At 38.6% G+C, this 24,507-nt stretch overlaps 1 protein-coding gene across 1 annotated transcript; it reads right to left on the reverse strand.

Annotated features, from left to right (window-relative positions):
- Positions 1–521: 521 nt before the first annotated feature.
- Positions 522–23,275, reverse strand: xrn2 (5'-3' exoribonuclease 2). Its single transcript, XM_072686887.1, has 31 exons — positions 23,072–23,275; positions 21,366–21,493; positions 21,171–21,282; positions 20,964–21,075; positions 20,343–20,401; positions 20,059–20,148; positions 19,847–19,919; positions 18,554–18,604; positions 17,610–17,767; positions 17,435–17,509; positions 17,106–17,239; positions 16,588–16,645; positions 16,386–16,493; positions 16,200–16,244; positions 15,513–15,656; positions 15,311–15,355; positions 14,420–14,514; positions 13,646–13,781; positions 11,931–12,038; positions 11,442–11,531; positions 11,229–11,301; positions 11,054–11,137; positions 10,725–10,822; positions 10,530–10,609; positions 10,365–10,421; positions 9,913–9,981; positions 9,492–9,620; positions 8,828–8,964; positions 3,942–4,002; positions 1,159–1,297; positions 522–942 (listed from the first exon to the last, which is right to left on the reverse strand). Exons 1-31 carry the CDS (start codon positions 23,144–23,146, stop codon positions 880–882), a joined length of 2,886 nt encoding a protein of 961 aa, XP_072542988.1. The 5' UTR covers positions 23,147–23,275; the 3' UTR covers positions 522–879.
- Between the last annotated feature and the right edge of the window lie 1,232 nt (positions 23,276–24,507).

Genomic DNA, 24,507 nt, shown 5'->3' on the forward strand with positions numbered 1-24,507 from the left:
CTCACGGACCATGTGTGATTATTTACACTGCCGTCCATCACAAACTTGCTTTTACACAGGTATGTGGAGACCTAAACCAGATTGTTTTAATTTAGATTACAGATTTCCACTAGCCCATTCCGGTTGACTATACTAGTCTCCTCGCTTCAGTTGGGACAAACCCCAATACAAGCAAACGTCTGAGCACATGCTAAACTCTTAATTAAAAGCTGTACATTTGGCGCACAGCAAAATGAACTGCATAATCCCACCCAGATCCACGGACTGGATGAAAGTTACAGCCTCTTTAAAAAAAAAAAAAAAAAAAAAAGACAACCTGCAAGATTTACAGAAATTAAACAATTTCGGCTCATTTGAATTCAAATCGATACCACTGTTCACTAAACTAATTAATCCATTCTCATTCAAGGGCAGGCTTTCATATCAGAGATCTACATTTATAATTGCCCATTAGGAGAATTTTATGAATATTCAGCCAGAGAGAGGAGAGAGAAAAAAAACAAAAACCACACAGCAAAAGATTCCAACATGTAAAGAGGATTTATGTCAAACATACAGCCAAAATATTTTTGACTGATGAAATGAGATTCTCCAGAGAAGTTACATATGAGCAATACAGGACATGGTGGCAATCTGATTAAAAAAAACAAAAAAACCAAAACAAAAAACCCTCTAACCCCTGTCCCCTTTACATATAAAAACAAAAAGACTGTTTACAGGCATGTTTATATTGAAAAAAAAAAAATAAAAAGTGTGAGTGTTTTGGTAAAACAATTTTCGTATATTTTACAAATCAACAGCCCACCAAAAAACAAAAGTTTGAGGGGAAAAAAAAAGAAAAAAAAGACTCCAATATCCCCAATACAGAAGGCTTAGAATTCAATTCCAGTTGTAGCGTCTCGTCTGTGGAGGTAGGGCAAAATTTCTTGCAGAATTGTAACCCTGAAAAAACAAAACAAAAACTGAACATCTTGAGAACCAAATATAAGTAGCAAGTGCATAATGACTAAACTAAAGCAGACAACCGAATTATTCTATTTCTTCTTTCCATACCTTAATCCACTGTGAATAAGCTACACATACAAAAGCACCCTGCTTCTTGAAATATATATTATAATATCTTTTGAAGTGGACAATTTAAACAAGCAGTGTAAATACCTCCTGTCTGCGGTCGTCTCTGCGCGGCGGGTGCTGGTGGTAGCCGCCTGGTCCTCCACGACCTCTCTGTGCATCATGTTGGTAGGCAGAGCCTTGAGCTTGCATTGCTCGGTCCCAACCATGGCCACCATGCTGGGGCCTGATTAGATTAAGCAATCAATAATAATGATAAATAAAAAAAAACAAAAAAACAATAACCCCCCCCCCCCAAAAAAAAAAAAAATACTCTTGCCTGAAAGATCACAAGTTATCTATGCATTAAACATGAAAATGCAGGAAACAAATACATGCAGTAAGTAGCAACAAGGATGACTTGTTTCCAGCAAAGTTACTAAGAACACCACAATTTGAACAGACAAACTGATTTGGATGGGAATTTTTGAATATTTGGGGAAATGTTAGTGTGTTTTTATGTTGGTGACAGATGTGTAATGTGCAGTAGAACTGCTTTACATATTATATTGTCAGACACACAGACATGCGGTATTTTCAGTTTGTTGTTCTCCGATTCCCTTTTCTAATCTTTAAAATCGCATACCATAGTGAATTTATTCTTAGTACCCCTAAATAAATACAGCGAGTAAAAAGAACAACGAGGTACTTAAAGTAGTGTAAAGATCAGCAATTCCATAACTGGGACCATTCCCGCCACTCCACCCCCTCTGCAAGACACTGCTGTACTACTTTTTAAAAGAATTCGGGAATCGAGCAGCATCTAATAATTGGGGGACAACGCTGAATCATTCCACTCTTGTTCTCTACCAGGCAGTGAAGTTAAGACAGCAACAGCATACTTTACATGGTTATTCTACTTGCTCTAGCCAGATCCATGTAAGGGATTTGACTGGGCAGAGAACTACTTTACAGCACAGTTAGGAATTTGTTTTTGGACCCATTTGGGTGATGACAACTAATTCAAAATAAATGCAGGGAAGGTTTATTTTTTTCTTCTGGGTCTTCCTCCCTCTTACAGAAGGCTAAAGAGGCAATACATTGGATTGTACATTACCTAGAAGTTTATTTACCAGGATTTCTAGAAAACATGAATAAACATGAGTTTTAAATTATACTCCCCTAACCCATTTGTTTACAAAACTACAACACAGTATGCACAAGTGCATTTCAGTATTTTTGCATCAGTATCTGTGCATCCATTTAGTATATTAGAGCATTTAATATTGCAAAAGTTGTCAATCTCTGACACTAGGTAGTGTTAGCCCAAGGGTAACACGATAGTTATGATGTCCTACATTCCAACATGTCGAACAGTAACATCAATCGTATCTAGAACCATTTGAACTGGGGTCAAAGGACCTCGTATAAACAAACGTTCACTTTGACACAATATTGAACAGTTCTTCTATTATACTATGCTAAACAACTGCTGTAATGTATAAACAATAAAAATATGTACATTGATAGACAAAACTACAACAGTCATTTCCTACTGCCTAGTTCCCCCGGGCCAACATTTCACATTTTTCAAACGAAAAAGTAACTCAAATTGCTTAATTAGCCACTATACTAGTTGATTTTTTACATATTTTCAGATAACCATCATTAATAACTTCTACAATTAATGCTCCAAACTGACACCTACAGTATATTAAATCATATGATGCATGAATTTGCCAACACTTTTATAAGAATACAATGTTCTGTCAAGGAGGTCATCAGTTTATCAACAGTCCCTGGTTTCCCAAGGTATAATGGAAATTACTTTGATACCCATGTATGTTAATATAATACATAAATTCAAAATCCTGGAAAAATCTTGCTACATTTGCTTACACATATACATGTTAAAACAAACAAACAAACAAACAAAAAAAACATACAGGATGGAGCTGTTCCTAATCATATTCTGGGAAGCTTAAAATGGTCAGTGTATTGCTTGCTATGAATACCAAGTCTACAACGTGGCAATACATAAAATACGGCACCTATACTGACTAATTGCGCCACAACAGAAAGAGGGAAGAAGCAGAAAAGAACACTAGCCATCCCTCATTACTCAAACATGTCACATTCTTCCCAATGCCTGCCTTAGCAAAAGGCAGTGGAATCCATAATCCCTTCTCCAGGTTTCTTATGCATTTCATTTGGGTCTGTCCTAAGTATTTGAAGAAACTGTGCACAGTCGCCACTAATAACTACTGACCTAAGGTGACATGAGCCTACAATGGGCCTGGCAGGCCTAAAAAGTTGAACCAAAAAGAAGCTGATTAGGACTTGAAGAGGTCTGGAGCCAGAATCAATGGCTAGTCTGTGAGACCACATTGGCCCAGGCACAGAAGAGATATTGGTGCAACAGAATTAGTGCTGCCTCATTAAGTCCCGCAAACCTCTTCAGGAGAAAATTTGTTTAGCCTGTCCGAAACTAATTCCACCCTAAGCCCCCCATGGAGCCTATACCTAGAGGAGGGGGGCTGTGGAACCAAGTATCTCTTGGGGTTGGGGGGTGGAGGGAGAGGGAAGAGGAAAAAAAAAAAAAAAAAAAAAAAGTGCAACTCCTCAATGTATTTTATAGATTGACAGAACACTACCTCTTACAACACAGTGATCAATTTGTTTAGTACACTTTCGCATATTAATGGCGAACGGTGTATAGATACTGCAGATGCACATGATAATAGGAAAAGACCTCGAAGTACAACGTTGTAAATGTACGTTTGCAGATGCATTGTGCAAAGGAGCTCTGTGATGACCTTAAGTAATATTTGTGAGATGCAACGTAGCTTGAATATGGTTAATATAGAGGGCAGACAAAGCCGTAAACTTACCTTGGGTACTGCTGTGGATGTGATGGGGGAGGTGCCCTTGGAAACCCATGCTGTCTGGAATCTATTGGAATAATTTTTAATTGTTAGTTGTGAAGCATGGCCTGATCACATGAATCAGAAGACATTGTTCACTGTGCTCTTACTAGACAGTCTTATTTGATTCATCAAGTTGCAGAATGATTCTAAAAAGTAGTTAAACAAGTACATTTAAATTAGCTTTGACCAATAAGAACAAACTACCAGGATCAATTAAAATAAATAAATCATTTCAGTGATACAATTAAAGTCTACAGCATGATTGCTTCAAATAAACAGTACTTTGAGGACATGGCATAGAAAAAAGGGGGAGGAAAGAAAATGCAGCATTTGCATTTCTTCTCCTACAAAACGAACTAAGCATTCATCTGGCGGCATTGTGGCGGGCTCAAGTGCTCTAGTTCCAGCGCTGCAAACCCTTCACAAAGCCACACTTTCAAAAAGTAGCAAGCGGCTTCTTCCCAATCTACCGTTGCCAAGGCAATAACCAGCTGCACAGCTCAGTCTTGTTTGTTTTATAGGGGCAGGCCCTGTGAGTGGCTGAGATGGAGAGGAAAGTGTGCGTGAGACAGAGAGACAGAGACAGACAGAGACCGCAAGAGAGAGAGACAAAAGCCTGTCATTTACAAACATGGGTTTCAATCTGCTGTTGAAAAAAGAAAAATGTTTCCATGTTTGCCATAATAGCAATCACACACCTGCAGTCGGGCTTCTGTTTACTTAAATAGCGCGCACAATCTAACCGCTCTGAAGACCTGAAGGCCAAACATCAGCTCCAAAAAGGTCACCAACTGAATTACATCAGTTCTAAGAGGCTTTATTCAGAGAGTTTGTTGGCCTCTGGAACAGCGCCATCTAAACATCTACAGCTATATGCAGACTTGCCTGCAGATGCTAGTTTGCTATAGTCTTTAACAGTCAATTGTGAAGATGGCATCCAATTATCTCTACATTTGGAAGTGTGGTCTTTTAAAAGTAATGACTAGCTAGGGAAAGGAATAAAACAAAACCTACCCCCCCCCAAAAAAAACAAAACAAAAAACAAACAAAACAAAAAAAAAAAAAAAAAAAAAAAAAAGAATCACCCTACCACACACAGAGGACCACCCACTTTTATCCCAATTATCATTTTACATCCCTGATGTGTTAAAACTGAATTGTTGATCATTCTGTCTTTTTAACATAGCTTTGTATTTGGATTTCATTCTGTAGTTTAATGAACCCAGACTACAGTTAACAAATGTAAGAGTATAAGGGAGCTGAAGAGCAGGTGACAAAGAACAAATAGGATTAAATCAACAATCCCTTGTAAACTGTCTTCTCATTAACTCAACACAAGGATTACATCGTCCCAATCCACATGATGTACTCCTGAAGCTATCCAACAGACCGCTCGCACAACAGTGGGGACAGCTGCAGTCACCCCTCAGCAAAAAGCTGTACAAAACCTCAGATTTGGGAATAGAGCTGTATACATGGGCAAATGCTAGTACTATGGTTCTACCGCTACATACTGCAACTGTAATTTGCCTTTTTGATGCCACATGCCTAAAGAACAGCTTGCATAATTTTTTACCAGACAAATGGACCACTGAACATTTCGAACAGAACATCTGACATTTGGACAGGACAACTCATAACTCACAATAACAGGTAAGCAATAATGATGCAATAGTGACAAGCGCAATTTTAGGTGTTAAGTCATCAGTAAAACAACAAACGCAAATGTTTAACTGCTCTGAATCAGAAAAGAGAAGCTGGTTAGCACTAGCTTTAGTTAGGATGACTGATCTGCTCCCCACAGAACAAATTCAAGCCTGGCTGACAAAGCACACGTTTAGATGAGAAAACCTCAGATTGAGCGACTGCTGTTTATATATATTATAAAAAAAATAAAAAATAAAATAAAATAAAAAATGCTGTACTAGTTTAGCCACCGCATTTCAGACAGTTAAGACTCAATTAGTTTAGAGTAATTGCTGAGCTACTGACAAAGAAAAAGAAAAACTTGAGCTTCTGAGAGTGAAGTCAAGCGTCTGGTGTTGGGAATAAAGGCAAATAGCCACAGGTTCTGCAGTGTTTGTAGTCATATAGCACTATCTAGCTATATTCTAGAGGAGTTAGCCAGAATGCGCAACACCACAGCACAATCCTTGTTCCAGTTGAGGCTCAAATTACACACGTTTAGAGGATAAAGCCTCATACCTGTGAGCGCAGAGTCAAGAGAATGGAGTTTAACTTTTCAGGCACATCTGAGGTTTTCTTAATTCTCCCTTTCAAACAAACTCAGTACATCGTAAACTTAACTAAGGTGGCCCAACCCTAGCTAAATTCAAAACCTATTGACCATGAAACTTCAGAAAGTGGCTTTAGAATTAAAAGGCCAAAAATCTATATTAACCTATTAGAACCTGAAACATTACTTATTTCGTTCAATACACGTAGCATGGTCTGACTTTACTCAAATCCAGTAATGCCCTACTTTACCACCAGCCGTTTCAATTAAAGCCAGCAAAAGTCTAAAGCCCCTACACTGATGCATCTCCACAGGAGGCAGTGGCACAGTGAAAAGAGGAAGTTAACTAGGGTTTCACCCCTCTCCACTGCACACTACTCAAAACACGCTCCATTAGAGCCAGCACACTCCCCGTCCAATACACACACACACAAATCTGAGTGTCAACGCAGCAAAGCTCTGCTGACTAAGTCAAAGGTCAGGGCTGCATATCCTTGGAAAGCTTTTGTTTTCGCAATGTTGTGGTGGGAAAAACTAGATGACTTTAAAACCATGAGTAGTCAAAATAATTAAACAAACACCTTAAATATACAGACACACAATGCACAAATGCATTAAGCTCAAGGTTCATTAACTTGGAGAGAAAAAAAGAAAAGACCATCTACAAGTGGGACCTTCAAATATAAACAAAGCAGGGGAGGATCTCTGCATTCATTTAAAAATGAGCCATTTTAAAAACTCATCGCTGCCATGTACACCATCATTTCCATTCAGTGCAGAAATTTAATTTCCTAGAGCAACTTGGCAAAACAATTACAGCACTTCCCCAAAAGAGCTAACAAACAACAGAATCAGTCAATTAATCCTAAGACCAGTATTTAACCATCTAGAATAATGGCAGTACCTCCTCTATTCTTGATAAAGCACATTTATATGCTGAACACACTATTCTATATGGTGTGGATGACTGTATTTGGTGTGGCAGTGAAACAAGTTGGAGGTGTAAAAGCAATCATGTCTGAGGCATGTCACCAATTGTAATTAGGAAATCAGCTGAAAAGATTTTTAAAAAAAATAAATAAATAATAATAAAAAAAAAACCCTCCCTGACTTTTCAAACTCAACTGCAACCTCAAAACTCAATGCCTAAAGTATGCAACAGAACATCTGGAAAAAGAAATTTCAACTACGGGCCTTCTGCAAGGAGGTTTGATTGGTCATGAACGACAGCAGGAAAATCTCATCCCATGAAAACCTAATAAACCTTTAAAACAAATGCACATTTGACCTTAATTTTAATAATACAAAAAAGGGAGTTATAAAATGTATATAAAATGCCTTTTGCAATTATTTTTTTGAAGGGCAATTATCTTGTTTCATCATTTCTATGCCCTAAAAGTTGGTCTATTCCATTTATGGTGAAATAACCATCTACCAGTCTCCGACATTAACTGGAAGGTTTTCCCACTCCTCCATGCAGACCTTTTTCCGTCGTGATATTTTTGGACTCAAATTTTCGAACCTGTTGCTGCAAAGCAGACCCAAACCATGAAATTCTGGTTTAGGTCCACTTTGCTGCAACAGGTTCCAAAAATGAATCCAAAATAAATGGGTTGTCTGCTGTAACTGTGCCCAAGAAGTTAAGCTTTGGTCTTTGTCTTGCCCTGATGTTTAATTTCTTGACAGCAAAGGTCACCTCCTTGCACACTTTTCATAAAAATGTAACTGTACATGCTGTACTTCGACATCGGCTGTGGTTCCGCTGTTGGCATTTTAGGATTGCTAGAGCAGCCTGACCTGGCCGTGTTGACAATTGTTTTAAACCTTCACCACTTGTAAATTATACAGACAGTAGATTGGCCAATTTTCTAGTTGTCCTGAGATGTTTTTAAATCGATTCCCAGACTCAAGTATGTACAAATCTTTCTGAAAGCCTCAGAAAGCTACATGGATCTCACCATGGTGATACCACTCAACAATCAATAGCCAAAACACAATAAAAATATATTGTAAAATTACGTCATGCAGACACCATTAGATTTGGCTCCTAAAGCCGTTTGGGATAATAATAGGGTCAAAAGAAGTCATATCTGTAGGACTTTGGGGAGGGTGAGGGGACCGATACACACACACACACACACACACACACACACACACACACACACACACACACACACACACATTTGCATTAAGTGCCAGCAGGATGGCCTCCACTCGCCCACAAGCTATCAGCAGCCAGATGAGATTATTCATCAACTTGCAAATTGGCACATCAAAGTGAGTATGGAGGAGCACAGTGTAGGGAAGCTGAAGTTACTGCTAAGCAGTACAGGCTCCACCGCCGGTCCAGATGGCTGTTACCATGTTTGAACCAATGTGCTACTGCCAAAAGGCAACGTTCAGAAATTTTCAAGCAGCGTCCAAGACATTACTGTGGCCAAAGACACTATATGGAATTTGGTCTCGTAGGCAAAGTAGAAGCTATTTAAAAGTTATTGTGAAGGTGGCCTTTACAAAATGATACCAGAAAATATGGAATCGAGACACTAATCAATGGCTTATTCTGGGCTGCTAAATAGGGATTGTCTTGAAGTTTGCAAAGTGTAGAACTCACGCTGGAATGGGGGTTGGTGGTCTCTGAGAGGTGGCCTGTAGTTTCCTTGATGATATACGTTGGGAGGTGGAGCATTGCTGTACTGACCAGCACGGGGTGGGCCTTGACTTCCTTGCTGATACCTGTTCACATGATGGCTGTTTGAAAAAGAAAAAGAGCAATCTTAAATTCTTTGCTTATTCATTAAATGTTTGGAACTGCTGTAATATATTCAGACAAAATCAACCACAAACGTGATACCAGATTGTGGTATGTTTTGTTTTTGTGGTTCATGCTACCCTTTACACAAAGACAATTTTTGGTTTTGAAAGACAAGCACCTGCCTGCATGGCCTAATCAAACTCAGTAATGGCTTTCATTAAGAAATTAAGCCTATGGTGGACAAATCTGCATACATCACACTTGCACAGCATCTTGCATAATTCATCATTTAACATCTAGGCCTGATGAATTTGCCAGATGTTTAATTAAAGTTTAAAGCTGCTATGTTAGTAGTACTTTTTTTATTATATAAAAAAAAAAAAAAAAAAAAAAAAAAAGGAAAGTGACTGAGCAAAAGAACAGATTGATAGCATTATTTTTTCAACTACAGAGACCACCTTGGTCTTTTAAATTATTTTGTCTTTTTAAAAGATATGTAAATATACATAATATTCACAACTACCCTAACGTCCTGAAGGCAGACTGATCCAGATGGGCTTGATGGCGGTTGGGGTTGAACCCCAGCTGAGGTCTCCATGGTCCACTATTAGACCTTTCCCAGTCACCAGGCTTTAACACTTTATTTGGAATCCTGAAAGTAAATAAAGAACAATCACATTACAATTAGTGTGTGTGTTAAATTACTTTAGCTTTTACAATTTTTACCAGCCATTCTCAAAAATGTGTAGCATTTATAAAGGAGGTGGAAAGCACCCTATTTGGTATGTAACAGTTTAAATATGCTGAGTGCATAGAATTATTAAAATGAACAGTGTTTCATTTGACAAACATGGGTCATGTGAAAGATTAGTAATGGGGGGTGGGGGTTGATATTCTACATAGAGATTTCACCATAATAACTGAGAAGAGACCACAGCACTTACTTAGCCCCAGGAAGGACAACAGCCTTGAACACATGACAGTCCTCATACTGTGGATCCTTGAATTTGATTCTGAAAGCCAGAAAAGCATAATTATATTCCCAACTACAGATCAAAACATTTTTCATTGAATTCCTCAACTGCGAAAATCTAAACCTGGGCCATCGGAATGCCACGTATTAGGTGTCAACCTGCTGAAACGAGGAAAATCGAGCAACAGTATTTCAGATAAATTGTACCAGGGCATAATATAAGCAACAGCCTTGTTCAAATTTTGCATTCAATGAGGATGACGCGACTAGATTCAGAAAAGGGATTCCACAGGAGTCAGGGTATAGTGGAAAACTGAAACAGCAGACATACTGCACAAGATCAGTTTATTTTTTTTAAATAAATATTCAAATGAGGTTACACCTTTTAAAAAAAATAAAGGTGAAGACGCGGACATGTCTTACCCCACTGCGCTGCTACACTGAATATCTCTCAACATTGGGATGGGAGATTCAACTGGTCTGTTGTGGAAGGAGGACAACTGTTAGATTTTATTCCAAACTCCACACAAGAGATCACATGTATAGGCAATAAATGAACAGTAAATGTGAAAAATGATTGTTCCTTACTTATCTGGTAGAATAGGATCTTCATCAAGATATAATGTACCTTGGATTCCATGGCACAGCTCTGGAGGAATTTCGGTGCCCTGGTTTGAAAAAAGTTAACAGAAATTGATTATGCTCCACCGCTTTACAGAAATGTTTAACTCAATTAAAAATATTTTGCTGGTCGTTTCCAGCAAACTATATAAAATAACATACCTCACGAGATTCTGAACCATAGAGTTCCTGAATAAAATCACACAGGGGGTGTGATTTCCCCACAAACACCACATCACTCCCCAGACTATTTCTTCTGACTGCAATGGAAGGACAAAACACCACATTGCACAATAATATATAAAACATTTAAAGACAGCCCTGGGTCAAATATGTCCAAACTAAATGCAAACAAAATTCAACATGATTACTTTTCAGGCGGCCAACCTTTTTCTGTACGGTTAGTATTGCTGTTTTTTTTTTAAAGCATTGTCTTACTATACATTTATCAAACAGATTACCATAACCAACGTCATTGTTCCAGCACTTACTTTCTTCTGTGCTTAAATCAGGGTAGACTTCTGCCAAGGCTGCCCGCAGCCTTCGTTCATCAACAAACGGCAACAAAGCAACACCTTTAGTAGAATAATAGATTTATTGCAATAAATTGAATAAAGTAATTAAGCTAAATTAATGCAGGACTTTAGAGCAGAATTTGTTAGTTACCCTGCCAGGCGTATTTCTTCCCATTCAAATCTATTGCAAAGTCATCAGGATAAAAGTCAATGATTGATGACTCCTGTTTGAGGCAGAAATGCAAGAAAATCTTAAGATCAATGATGGTCAACCAGATCAATTTGAGCATTTTATATGTTAAAGGCTCCTAATTTTAAGCACTGGAGTGCGCGCGCGCACACACACACACACCCCCCTACTTACAGGGTTGGTCATCAGTGCCCTCCATGTTTCGGGCAAAAAATTCCCACTGGCTGCAGGAAATACTCCCATTAGCTGTTCCAGAGGTTTGAACTACAAAAACAAAAAAACAAACAAACAAAAAAAAAAAAAAAAAAAAAAAAAAAAAACCACACACACACACACACACACACACACACACACACACACACACACACACACACACACACACACACACACACACACTGAGATGGGGTGGAACATGACACATAAACCGGGTGTAAATATGATCATAATCCAGATTCAGTATGACAATATTGCTTAGCAACAGAAGGTGTAAATTCAATATTACCAATATTATATAAAGCTAATTTAAATAGGATGTTCTGTAGAACGAACATTTACTAGTTAAATTTTTATGCATTTGAACAGTTTTAAAATAAATAAAAAAAACGCAGGGGGGGGGGGGGGCACAAATCTCCAATAAGCTACAGGTGTTATCATTCCACCTACAGGCTTGGTCTCTTTTTCAAACTCCTGGAACATGTCCTTGATGTCTTTGAAGTCAGATGCAAACGGTGCATAGTGGAATGGAAAGTACCACTTCCAGGATGCACAGCCCTGTGAAAGAGAAAACAGCCCTTTATCAGCTTTAACATTAGGTCCGCCAGCCATGTACACAACGGTTCATGAAAGTGGGGGTTACACACTTTTACTTTCCTTTAAAATACTACTGGCCAAGTTAGCCTCCTCAGTTTACATTCAGCTCGCATATTTGGTTCATCCTACTATTTCTTTCCTTTTCACACATCTGAATTCACCATGGGATCTTGATATACAACAACTGCTAAACCTCATTTCAAATACAACTTGAAAGAGGGACGATTGAATTGAGAATCGAAGGTTAAGTTTTACAATTCAAGAACAAAACCAGCAACATACACATGAACTTGCACGTTTTCTCAGAACATGTCATCTTACTTCAGCATGCAGGAAATGAACGCAAGCAAATAAACCAAGAATAAAAGCTTGTTTGTGAAACAAATGACTTCATCCCTCAAAAGTGCCTGATCCCTGGAGGAAGAATTCCCATTTCATGAAGGTGACCTTCACTTTTGAGTGGGTAGATGAACTGTAATTGTTTGTGGGGTTGAGGTCAGTTAATAGCAACCTCAGGCAGTCTAATACAAGTTTCACACTACTACATAGTCCTTGTTTCTACTTCGTTCACATTCACAATGAAAATTAATGTGGTCAAGTGCAAAGAAATACAGAGTCCCCCATTTCCATGCCTTTATTAATAAAATAACTATTCAGGGACAATCTCCTCGACCCCCTATGCAGATAAAAGATACCCTAAAATGGTTCAATAAAAATGACGTGGAGACCTGCCTACCACATTTACTCTTTAAAATGTACCCTCTTAATGTACTATTGGCTCTGTGCGCACGCGCGTTCAAATGTCTGGAAGTCAGGCTGCAGCAAATCTATGAATGTGTGTCGGAGGGCAGCAGACACGTCTATAGCAAGACCTCATAATGAATCCATTCAGCACGTCCCAGGGGAGCCCTCTCCACAGCCCAGCATGTGGAGTCAAACAAGCCCCAGTATGCTTACAGCTCCCAATTACAGCATACAAATCCTTCATCCCTGAGCCCTAATCAGACTGGGATCTGCTGGAAAGAATGGACCACTAATTATTGAATTTAAAGCTAAAAGATCAAGACCCACATTTACAACTGACTAGATAATACAGGTCCTCCGAAGAACAAGGCAAACACAGAAAAGGCTGTTTGATCCCATGAGTGGTGGGCAAACAGAAGGATGAGAGGCAATTCTACAATTCTATGCCTGGACATAAAGAAAAATGTATGATCTGTTTCATGGTACAACCACTGGTTTGGTAAAGAACCAATCTCTGATGGCATGAAATGCAGAAAACATGCACATAAAAATTCCATGTAGACCCAGACAGGTTACATAGGAATACATGATTTTGCATTGCTAACCAGAGGCTGAAGCGCACAAAAGTCAAGAGATGAATCTGTATTCTCTACTCTACAGATAACAATATAGGTACAAAAGAAAAAAAATACTATTTTTAAAATAATGACTAAACTTATATGACAATACAATAATGATAATTCAATAATGGCTAAAGCCCTCAAATGTTTTTTTGGCTCCAGCATTTTCCTGCAGTATTCAGCTTGCCGTTTAATCAAACAGACCTGGTAGTAGTATCTAAGAACCCAGCACAGGCCCTCCACATAAGACTTGACCACTTTTTTGCGAAATTCTTCATCAGTCTCGTCCACGTCAAACTTGTTCTTGTAATAACGCTGCTTCCAGCCTGCCTCCCATAACCTGAGGAAGATTAAAAATAAATAAATAATTAAAAAAAATAAATAAAAATCACTAAATAAGAGTGCACTGCAGCATAATAAACATATAGACTATGTGCAGAAGCAAAGCAAAGACGGTGAACAGAGCAGCTGAACAGGGGTGGAAAAGATAAATTATTTCCATTAACCTGGCCTGCAGTTTGAAGGGCTGGTTTTATGCATCAAAAACATGAATTTTCTTTCATGCATATTCACCTCCTCATAAATTTTCCAAACGTGACAGAAGCCATTAACAAGCAAAGAGAAACGCATTTTCCAGCTTAGAGCTGCGCTTGGCTGTTCTGGTAGGCTATGGAAATGCAGCGGCACTCCGCTCACAATCAAGGACGAATGACATCTGTCTAGCCAATCCTCTACATGGCCTCAATGGGCCAAGGAAAGCTGCCATGAATACCAATCTAGCCCAGTGGATTTAACAGCTTTGGTTACTGCATCACAGGAATTTTCAGAGAATATTTTTCTCCTTTCAATATTAATCACTGGCACTTGGAAAAAGCACCACCAGTACAGTTACGGGGGGGGGGGGGGATGTGGGGGTGGGGGAGATAACTGAAGGAGAGATTAATGATGTGTAATGGTGCAATCCAAGCAGCTTATTACCTGACATTATCTTCAGGCTCTGGCTCACTGTCGCTGTCTTCTGCTTTCCTCTTTACGCCACGGCTGTCCATACCATCACTAGTCCCAGCAGAATCCTAATACGAAGAAGGGCAGTGCCAGTATGATTATGCAAAAATTACTGTTGCATTGCAAAGAGACAAGGTCACTTACTAAGATCTATGTATTTGCATGCAATTGTCCAAAATGAGTGTGCCATATGAATAAGAAATCATTATCATACAGTTTGTTTTTGAAGGTTCACTCAAGTATGGGAAATACTTTTTGCATTTAACCTTTTTTTGCTAATGAAATAGCAGCAAAAGCCATCTTTGAGTATCAAAATCATAAGGATGCACTGAAGCCTGTCACAACAGTACAACTACAGTAAGTTTACACAGCATCATAGACTGCCTTAAGATAAGATCTTTTCCAGTCAGCGAACCAAACAGCAAATTCATTTGCACTTTTCTACAACACACTTGACAGTTGTTTTCTTGATTAAATTTGTCAAATCATATTGGAAAATAAACAGCACCACAACATCTGCATTTAACTCATTTTACTGCATTTGTAACAGTAGAAGGGAAAAAATAAGTAAAAACAATTGCAGATATAGGATGCCTGGCTGCCTGTATAATGTGAAATTACACATTATACAAACATACCTCATTAATGAGCAAATGAATAGAGGTGTTTACTTTAAGATGATCATGCACATTCACCTTCATCAAGAACTCCATTTACTAAACATTTTTTCTTTAGGAACCATTATCCTTAGTGGAGTTTTTTTAAGGGCCTTTTTACCTGTATGTGGGCAAGGTAAGATAATGTAGCTTTAATCTACACCAATTAAACTGGACAGGAAAAAAAAGAAACTTAAGTGTTACAAACCTTGCTCCCATTCTTCAACATGGCTTTCAGGGATGCAGCAGCATCCTGGGTGGGGAATGTAAAAGAGGGGGGGGTGTAAGAAAAAAAAAAAAAAAAAAAAACTTTCCAGAAGCATCATCATAAGACAAAATTCCGCCAATCAACAATAATAAAAAAAAAAAACACATTTAAAAAAAAAATAATAAAATAAAAAAAAAAGTACCTTGTTTTGCTGGTAACGATTTCCTTGCATTCTCATATCAAACGCAGCATGACGTGCATTCTGCACAGGCATGGGTCGGTCTCTGCCCCCCAGTGCCTGGGGGGCAAACTGACCTCCTGGGAGAAAAGCTGGGCCCTTCTCAGCCTAAAAGTATGCAAAAAGTATATTCATTTGTTTCCAAGTCCTCGTTCTGTGGACATTGCACATGTTCTCCTGCCCTCTGCCTTGAATTAAGCATAACTTAAGTAATACACTAATGTAAAGAGCTTGGGGTCTCTAGATTGGAGTTAAAATTCCTATGACATTGCTAGTTTTATTCCAGCAACCTCTATTCACCTCCAACCAACCCTACCCCCCCAGAGCAATTACAAAATCTCAATACTAAAGCAATTCAGTTAACTAATGTATGCTCTTTTCAATTACGTGTGCAACACACAACCATGTGCACTATTCAGTATAAGGGAATATTTCACCATAACCGCAGAATCAAATAATGAAAAACTGTATTCAGCAGCAGTCAATTAAATTAAATGACCTTGCCCGCAACCATATTCATAGGCAGCCTGTGCATTCGAATGCGTGCAAAGTTCAGAGGTTTATTCAAAACACCTTGACATAGCTTATACCACTTGAAACCTTATTTGAAATGAAAGGCACATTGAATAAATACAAACCAAGTCCACTTACTTTCAATCGTTTCTTCTTCTCCTTCATTCTCCTTTTAAAATTCTCCTGCAGGAAAAGTAAGTTATTTTAGTCAAGTTGCAGACAAACTTGTCAATGAACAGAACACAGCATTAACTGCTGCATGCCTTTAAAGTGCATTTTACCAGTTTCAACACAACTGCTTGTACTTAGTCAAAAGAAACATGCCTCATCATCTTTGCGTTTCTTGAAGATGTTGTCTTCAGCAACTCCAACAGCCTGCATTATGAGCTCTACCCGCTCCAGGTTGACAAAGCCATTCTCAGTGAGGTAACCCTACAAGAAACCACCATTCACATACTATTTATTTACCATGCTGAGAGAGTGGGCATGACCAAGCAACAGAAATGCACAAGAATGTGTTAATTACCCCAGTCTTATGCACAACATCTTTGTAAATGGACACAAGTCGATCAATGGCACCCTCCCTGAGAAGCAAACACACACACACACACACACACACACACACACACACACACACACACACACACACACACACACACGAGATGAGGGAAGGAATCTGAAAGCAATCAAATCTGAAGGACTACAGAAGGTGGTTGAGCAGCACATCCCACATCGTGGATTATTAAATAAGAAAAACGCCTTCAAAACCTTTATATACCAGAAATGTGAAGACAAACTGAAAAGAAAGGGTGGAAATTTGAGTGTGCAAATGAACAATGATGCATCAAATCGACTATTTACTGAAACATTTCAAATAAAGGTCCATTCTACTCACATACTACGCAGTGAATTTCTCTACTATCTATTTATATTTAATTTATCTAATATCTATTCTACACAACTACCATACTCCAGAACACTGTTTCTTGTAAAACACTCCCAACACAGTGTACACCACAGCAGCAGGTCGTCATTTTGACATACCTGATTTCTAAAGAGGGTAAATGGGGCAGGAAATCATTTCCCACAAAGAAGCACATGAAGACCCAGTCATCCACACTCCTCTCAAAGCAGAAGGGAAAAGGCAGGCTGGCCATAGTCAGCTCTCGTTCCAGATACTAAAAAGGAGCAACAACCATCAATGGCCAGAGCAACAACAAAATGATTCAAGGACAAATTAACAAATTAAATTAAAGGCATGAGCAGAAGCTCAGCTGGGAAAAAAAGGCTACATTAAACCAGTCAGTTTGCATGACTGGGTATTAACGTCAATTCACTGACACTACAACACTTGCACTTGTATATAAACTCACCTCTCTTAGAACAGACAGTCTAATGAATATAAATTCCTGTTCAGACACTGGGATTGTGTCTGCAAATTCATCATGCTGGAAAAGCAAGGTAAAAAGATATTTAACCAATTAGATAAATAATGCAAGAGCATTGATTTTGAGTGTCAAATAGCAAGTTTAATGACAACTGTAATACCTCTCCTTTCTTCTCTCTGGCAACTCCCTGGCAGTCTTTAAGCTCATGGCCAATTTGTCCACAAAGACCACATGGTCTAGGTTTGTTGGGCTTGAACTCTTCACGGATAATGGTAAAGTTGGGCTCATGTGTGGCCAGGCCCAACATAATCAGATCAGCTAATGAAGACAAGAAAGCAGCTATTTAAAGGCAAGCCTTACTGGCATAAAATGTCAACACATTCTCAATCTCTCATCAGCACAGCGACACCATGCAACAGATATTGCATTGAGGGGGTTGATATGTACTTTTTGAAGCTTCAATAAAAGATTTAAAGTGGACAAATCATTAAAAAAATAATTTTATTAAAAACACACATGTAGTACATGGTTGTAATAGTTTATCTGCTGAAGATTTTACCACAAAGCTACATACAATGGCAGCAAGTAGTAAATCCAATATTTTGCATTATGGAGCACACACACACTCAGTTGTTGAATACAAGTATGAACACATTAAAAATTAATGAGAGCCCTGGTAACATGTATTACACACAATGAATACCATTATGCATGCACACAAAGGCAGCTTTAGTAGGGATACTTTAGAGTTGCTAAAAGGAGTAAAAACCCCAAGCTCCACTCATAGACCACCAAGAGAAAAATTGTTCCTCATTTGTCCACCACAAGTCATCAATTGCTAGTCTTTATACTACATGTCCACAGTAATTGCTCCTATTCACAGTGGTTTAGTCAGACTGTTCCACCCATTACTAAACCAGTTCTATAAATCCCTCTTGAGCATCAGCAAGCGTATTACTGCAATTTACCTCCAGTGCGGAACAGAACTGAGGCACATTTGAGGATGAATTTCCATTCATTAAAAAACACCAGCTCATAAGTTTTAACTCTTGAAAGACAAAAGGGATGTAGATAAAGAATAAAAAAACATAATAATTCACTTACCATCAGCACCACAGAGACAATGATGTGTATTTGGGTCATGGTTTGGTTGAGCTGGGGAAAAGAAGAAAGAAACAAACAAAAAAAAACATTAGACACAGCCAGTGATCATGGTCTATGCCAAAATGGCATTGGCAGTAACAAAATCATTATGCTGTTGGAAACCTTTTTTTTTTTTTTTTTTTTTTTTTTTTAAACACGTCCTCCCTATTCCTTCTTATTAGTACCTAACTAATACTGAAGAACATGAAAGTTGAATAGGGAGCAGAGGAAATGTTGGGTGAGCAGTTATTAGGGAAAGAGTTGTTTCAATATGATCAGATTTGCAGATTAATATGGCCAGTAAAAAACATTTACTTGAAGCCACACCTCTTACAGTTTATACAATTTACACAATTAAATCCATGGCAACTCCTGTAGTGTGAGGATTAGCAACAAAATCTGGGAGTGGGTGTGCTAGAGTCAATAGCAGCCTAGCTGAAAAATGGTAAAGAGAGCAATGCGCCATGGACTCCAGAAACGAAAGCTACATCCGCAGAGCGCTAGGAAAGGCATAAGTGTCTATATCCTTAGTGCTTCAAGGGCAAGCAGGTGTGCAGTTTCCACATGGGTTTGCATGCATGTGCAAGATTATGCTGAATCACACAAGAGGTTATATTTTTCTAAATCCTGTGTGTGAGCTTGGCGACATCTGTGAAGATCTGACGTTATTGATGATCGATTAATCAGGTCGATTTTGGGCATTTTTTAGATAATCAATATCGGCCGATATTTAAACAATTCCTACAGGCAACACTGTGAGCAGCTCCATAAGTCTGGCTCAATGACTGTATACAGTCATTGGTCTGGTTGTTAGAGCATCCCTTGCGTCCATTTTGTCATTCTACAGGCAGACATCAGCAAATGCACAAGAACAAGGATTACAAACCTCCAACCTGTAGCTGCATGCCATCTCAGAGAACGGAATTTCTCCCTTTCAACTCATTTGTTACTGGCCTATCTGCATTCTTATTTGTAATGTTAGCAAGCCTTTGACCAGCTAAACTGGCTAGCTAACACTAGCATTTGTTACTGGCTGCTCTATGAAAGAGTTTACGGTCTGCATAATTAGAGCGATTCTGTTTTTTGAGAGAAAATGGCAATGATCTTATTTAGAAATGTAATGTTAGGAAGCCTTTTATTTTATGTGAATGGGAGTGTGTGTGTGTGTATGTATATATATATATACACACACACACACACACACTTATGACTAAGCAAGTGTCTTTGACCTGTGTACATGGTTAAGGAGCGTACCTCTCTGTCTCCTGATAAAATCCATGATCTTATGTTCCCCTTCTCCAGGAACACTGGCATCAGACAGAAAGACCTACAAATGAGATTAAATTAAAGTGCACAAACAGCCAAAATGTCACTCTTATTTAACAGATGACAAACTCCAAACCAGATGTATCCAAGGACTAAAAATTTGAATATCAAATTCAGCCTGTAAGTGCTGTATAACCTACTGTGATTGTACGCCATCCAGGATCATTGGACAACCTATCTGCAATATAATATCGCAAGCACTTGGCCAAGTTGTCCATGAACTCTGTGCCCTTTAAACAAAACAAAAATAAGTGACACTCCATAATGTAGTCCAGTTTAAAAAGCAGCATAAACTGAATTATAAAGTGCAAAATCTCCTCCTTTACTAAAAATCCACATACATATACAACTAAATTTGATGTATGCAAATACAGGTTGTCTAACATTACACCAAATAATTAAAATGAGGATTTAGCAGACTTACTGGAGTGATGCAATTGCTGTCAAATCGTTCTTTGATTTCCTCAGGTGGCAGGTACCCTCCTTTAAATGGAGAACTGCTTTTAGTTTCAAATGCACCAATTAAAACCATTTAACCATACACAAAGTGTGGAATAGACAACCGTCCCTGCCAAATTACCACCAAACATGCAGTATTTGAGGATATTGTCTGTATTATATTGTATTGTGATAAATTCTGTTATCGTGATACACAATATGCTTTTTTTTTTAAGCATACTGAGCATACTGTTAATACTTACACTGATCAGCTGCAGGTTTTATTACTAACAGTGTAATTAGACTGGTTGATTTGATGAAGTTCAGCAGATGTTGAATATAAATCACTGTATTCAGTACGGGAGAGGATCTGAATAGTAGTTTATAAGAATCTGTCGCTACTGATGTTTTTAGTCTGTAATTACATGCAATATAGTGTATCGAGAAAAAAAACAACTTTAAATATCATGTTATTTTTATTATTTTTTTAATTACCCTTTGTCATGTGTCTATACCTTATTAGCTTTGAAATGTATTTGTACAATAATGTAAAAGCTGTTAGTAGTGCAATGAGGCAACACTTAAGAAACCCAAACCATAAGCCTACCCCTCTGAAAAATCTCCTCTCTCATCCTCTGTTTTTCGTCAGCAAGCTCCACCCCTTCTTTGGAGGCTCGGAATCGCCTGGACCGCTGCTGGTTCATTTTGGCACGAGGAGCCTTACAAAAACAACATGTAAAGCAATCAGCTTTTACACACAAAATACAGCATGTTTACTCATGACAAAGCTACAAATGAGATCATAAAAGCTTACAACTCCATCAATTGCCATGTAAAGAACTCTTCTTGGACGAACAATGTTGAAGAGCCGATCAATGTATTCGAAAATGGCAACCATCATTTCATCTTCATTTTTGGGTGCTGGCCTGACGGAAGTACAAGCAGCAAAAAATAAAGGCCAAAGTCCACAAAACACCATTTTACACTATTCACAAATTCAAATACTCACTTGTCTTCAGGATGTGTGCAAGGGTGGATGATGCCATTCATGTCCAAATAGAGGTTGTCAAACTCCACCTCGTTTGGGTTGGGTTTACTGGTGTCAACTGGAATTCGAACTCCATTGCATTCCTTAGACTAAAAACATAAGCCAACGTTAGACACTTTTCCACTGCAACAATGTAAAGCAAAGCAGAGAGGGGCATCAAAGGCTCTTTTAAGAAAAAAAGAATTGTATGCTTATGCGTGCGATTTAAAGGAGTGAGACAAAGGGAAAACCAAAGTGAAGAGCACATAGATCAAATAGGGCAACTGCTGAAACTGTTCAGCCTTTTCTAAAACCAAAACTAATCTTAGAAACTAAGACAGTAATTTAACTCAGCCTTATGGCAGATTATGCCCCCTAACAGAAACAAACACCATGTTATAGCAATAAGAGTCCAAGGACAAGACTTTTAATCCTACAACCTGGAACCCCTGTAACATGACATAGCAAGCATGACTTCATTGGTTGACTACATCTAGGGTAAAGGGAAAGGAAAACACGTGATTTTTGGCTTTAACTATGCCATAAGTCACATTTAATGAACACCCATCAAAGTTTAAAATATTTATTATGCTCACCAATAAGGGATGTAACCACCTGTGAACCTAATGGGAGACATGGACTCTATTTATTGCACATTGCACAACTTGCACACTACCGTCATTATTTATTATTCTCTGGTCTGTACTGTGTTGTGTTGTCTGTCCGCACTTGTTTGTTTGTGTTGCACTTGTGTTTTGTATGCACTGTCTATGTTGCACCATGGTCCTGGAGGAACGTTGTTTCGTTTCACTGTGTACTCTGTATGTAGTTGAAATGACAATAAAACCCACTTGACTTGACTTGATGTTTCTTCTACTGATTAACATTTCAAAAGCCTTCATGACTGGGTTTAGTTCCCATGTTAATTCACTGAGGGGAAGCCTAGGGTACTTGGATGCACTTTTCACTTTAGGGACATATCTAGCTACAACCATACTAGGAATCATATCAGTCTTGGCAGAATATTGCTTTAAAAAAAGACGTTTGGACTGAAGCAATATTTGACTACAAAAGTAGTGTACATTTGGACTATTTGGTATCTGCAGATACAATTATGGAGATGTGGCTCAGATCAGTGCACCTCTGGATCAGCAGCTACATGCTACTACATGCTGGTGTGCTCTCTGGTGGCACCGCGGGGACGGGAACGTAGCTATTATAGATACAATGACACGCGGAGAAATTGATTACTCGCATAAAAAAAAAAAAAATCATCAATACTTCTGAAGCACAATTTATCGTAGGTGGGTTTTATTAGCTAGGTTTTTCCTCGGATTACTTCTCACATCTCAAGTTTTTCATCACTAAATAAATAAATAAAGCGAGTCCCCCCCCCCCCCTACCGTTAGCTAGAGAGTAGCTAGCTTAGTTTAGTTGTGTAAGAGACGGCAGTCGTCATCCGCTAGCAAACAGAAACGCGAATTAGCCCGTTGAATTAACGGTCCAGCTAACTGGTTTAATCATGGCTTATGAGTCTACCGAAATGTATGTTGGCATGTCGCTTAGGTGTTTGTTAAAGTGAGCGTGAAATTCTCAGATACGACATCAGCCTAGTCTCGCTAGATTTGCTTCTGATGGCGTTTAGCTTTAGTGGCGTTATTACTAGCAACAGCATTAGCTTAGCTTACCTTCTCCTCCACACAGTGGACAATTATAGACGGATATTTTCGACTCAGCCAGCGGAAAAACGCGGGCACTCCCATCTCCTCGCTAAAAACGAACGAATAAACTGAACGGGGGCTTTAAAACAATCGTGTTGAAATTTAAAACCAGCTCGTGAGGAGTGAGAGTCTGTAGCGCAGCGAAGCGGCGTGCTTAGCTCAAGAGCTACAGTTCAAACACAGCCTGGGTTTATTCCGGTTCACGAGGAGCATCAGCGGACTCTCCCCGAGAACAGAGCGCCCCCCACAGCCTGAAAGACGTGCCTGCCGTGACACATTCATCAAGCTCACCAATTATTTCATTAGACATTGCGAGATCTTACCCTCTTACCCTCTTTATAGACATAAAACACCTACAACTACTTGTCTACCCACATACATTTACCCAAATTAGCCGATCATTGTAGAAATCAGCATCTCTGTAAGTGAACAATGTGCACTGTGTTCATATTACCCGTCTGTCTGTCTATATTACCTGTCTATATTTGGGCAGAAGTTTATTCATTGTTTCTTCTGAAATCAAGGCAATTGAAAAAATGGTGCCAAAAGGTCTGTCTGCTCCAGAGAGTCCTATTATATTGGCTGTACTTCTCTACAGGTACTAGACAAGATGTGTGTGCATTTGCACATTTGTGTCAGCAATAGGTGTAACTTAAAGTAGCTGAATGCATCCACAAACATCTATCTATCTATCTATCTATCTATCTATCTATCTATCTATCTATCTATCTGTCTGTCTGTCTGTCCGTCCGTCCGTCCGTCCGTCCGTCCGTCCATCCATCCATCTATCTATCTATCTATCTATCTATCTATCTATCTACAGTGCTCTCTATCTATCTGTCTGTCTGTCTGTCTGTCTGTCTATGATGCTGGTATGGAAAATGTATAATATCTTGGCTTAAACTTGACTTTGGTGGTTACCTATTCATACAATAAGCGTGCTTTGCCTGTAGAAACATCATATGTCATCATAAATCATCAAACATCACATATTCTATTTACAATGGGTTTGTTTTTCATATTTTTACATCACTTTTACACATGAATTCATAATTCATATAAATAAATATGGTTAATCTCTCTTTAGTAAAATCTCTTTATATTATTGTTAATTACATTAAGAATGTTTTACCCTTTTCTTTAAAACTACCACTTTGGAGACACATGTTTGTGTCAGGGGCATACACCTGCTTTTACACATTTTATGTCATAAACAGAGACACAGCTAGCTTTGTGCAATGATGAACAACTGATTGTGTTTTTAAAAGCCTGAAACTTGTTACTTAGAAACAATGTAAAACCACTGAACTTCAAAACCAAACTTTATCAGTGAAGTATAAAGCTGACAGAGCAGAGAGGGAATCTGTGTAAAAGAGTCTGGAGTGAGGCTGTGTAAGTGAGGC

This window comes from Salminus brasiliensis, chromosome 1 (genome assembly GCF_030463535.1).
Source record: "Salminus brasiliensis chromosome 1, fSalBra1.hap2, whole genome shotgun sequence".
Lineage (NCBI taxonomy): Eukaryota > Metazoa > Chordata > Actinopteri > Characiformes > Bryconidae > Salminus > Salminus brasiliensis.